Source organism: Priapulus caudatus, unplaced genomic scaffold (genome assembly GCF_000485595.1).
Source record: "Priapulus caudatus unplaced genomic scaffold, Priapulus_caudatus-5.0.1 Scaffold1767, whole genome shotgun sequence".
Taxonomy (NCBI): domain Eukaryota; kingdom Metazoa; phylum Priapulida; class Priapulimorpha; order Priapulimorphida; family Priapulidae; genus Priapulus; species Priapulus caudatus.
This window is the reverse complement of record NW_014578828.1, coordinates 39,800-41,502: the sequence shown is the minus strand read 5'-3', so window position 1 is coordinate 41,502 and position 1,703 is coordinate 39,800. Positions and strand designations below refer to the sequence as shown.

At 40.5% G+C, this 1,703-nt stretch overlaps 1 protein-coding gene across 1 annotated transcript in view; it reads left to right on the top strand.

Annotated features, from left to right (window-relative positions):
- The window catches only part of LOC106817555 (sphingomyelin phosphodiesterase-like), a 6,076-nt gene that overhangs the window by 1,921 nt on the left and 2,452 nt on the right, over nucleotides 1–1,703 (top strand). Inside the window, exons 2-3 of the mRNA XM_014822229.1 lie at nucleotides 796–965; nucleotides 1,431–1,625. Coding sequence (XP_014677715.1) covers nucleotides 796–965; nucleotides 1,431–1,625 — 365 coding nt within the window. The remainder of the gene's footprint in view (nucleotides 1–795; nucleotides 966–1,430; nucleotides 1,626–1,703) is intronic.

The following is a 1,703-nucleotide window of genomic DNA, read 5'->3' as shown; positions in this document are numbered from 1 at the left end:
CACACACACACGCGCGCGCTCACACACACGCGCGCACACACAACACACACGCACGCATGCACACATACACATACAGGCTAATCTCTGTCATTACCGTTCTTTAGTCCTGATTTCTTCTGTTTCTTCCGTTGATCATACGGGTCGTTGGTCCTACGGGTTGCTGGTCCTACGGGTTGCTGGTCCTACGGGTCGTTGGTCCTACGGGTCGTTGGTCCTACGGGTCGCTGGTCCTACGGGTCGTTGGTCCTACGGTGCACGCAGGCACACGTAATTTTTTTTCTTAAATTGTTTGTTAATTAAATTTTTGATAAAATTTTTTATAAATTAAATTTTTAAACTGTGTAGTGTCCCACTGTACTTCTTAAACTGGTGTATGGTCTTTAGTCCAAGGGTGCATGACATTATTTTGAGGTGAATGAAACTAGACCAAAAATATAAGGAAATTTTGTCGTGGGTGAATGAAATTTTGTGATAAGGTCTCGAGGGTGAATGACACTGAAATAGTTTCAGAATTATTTTCTTCCTCCTTCTCCTCCACTCCTGTCTGGTGCATACTTCACTCATAGTGAAAAGCCACGTATACTGCGCATACTCAACTTTACCGCCCATCAGAGTCAAATACAATTAAAAATTTAAATTTACAAAAATCTAAATTTAAAAATTCAAAATTTTATTAATTTTTTTGCCATTCTCTCTATCCCTCTCACTAATAACCGTAGGACCAACGACCCGTAGGACTATAGATCGGTTCCAGTTAAACAGTGCCGACCGGGCTTTCTCACATTTCAATTTCAGTTTGACTACATTATGTGGACAGGGGACCAACCACCGCATGATGTCTGGATGCAGACACATGAGAGTCAGTTAGCTATCATCCGTAATGTAACTGAGCTGATGCTGCAGTACTTCCCTGGAAAACCCTTCTTGCCTGCACTTGGAAATCACGAAGGAAACCCAATGAACAGGTTTGGATGGATGTGATGTGGTTGAAAATGTTGAAGTCGTTGAATTCATAGTCATAGGCGATAAAGCTACCCGTCTATCGACTGTGGCCCTGAATTTGGGAGTTTTGTTCATGTTTTTGAATTTAAAGATATTAAAATATATATTTGTTATATTATTAAATATAAAATAATATAATTATAAAATATTCGTGTAATAAAAGACATTCGGCACATTTCTGCATGCCTATAAGATTACTACTGGTTTATATGATGCAATCGTTTGCGCGAACACCCAAGGACAACGTGAATGAACTAGTAAAAGAAATAAAGGGAAAAATATTAATAAGAAAACGCGAGTAATCGGTCTTTCTTCTTAGCTTCGCGGGTAATTTTTATCCAGAAATTTAGTCAAATGCAATCCCACATACGGGCGCCTGCTTTTTGTGTATTCAGTAATGCCAAGTTTCCTCATCACCCGCGTTACAGTTTCCTTCCAGACTACGTCACTGGAAACGATTCCATGGCTTGGCTGTATGACGTTCTGGCAGAGACATGGACAGCCAGTTGGCTTCCTAGCAGTGTCAAAACCTCTGTCAAACATGGCGCCTACTATTCCGTTCAGCTGAGCAAGAAACTTAGGCTGCTATCACTGAATATGAACTACTGCTATGCCTTGGACTGGTAGGTACTGTAGACCTAGTTTCTAATTGTGACATGGTGAAAAATATTCTTTCAGTCATGAACAGTGTAGTCATCTTA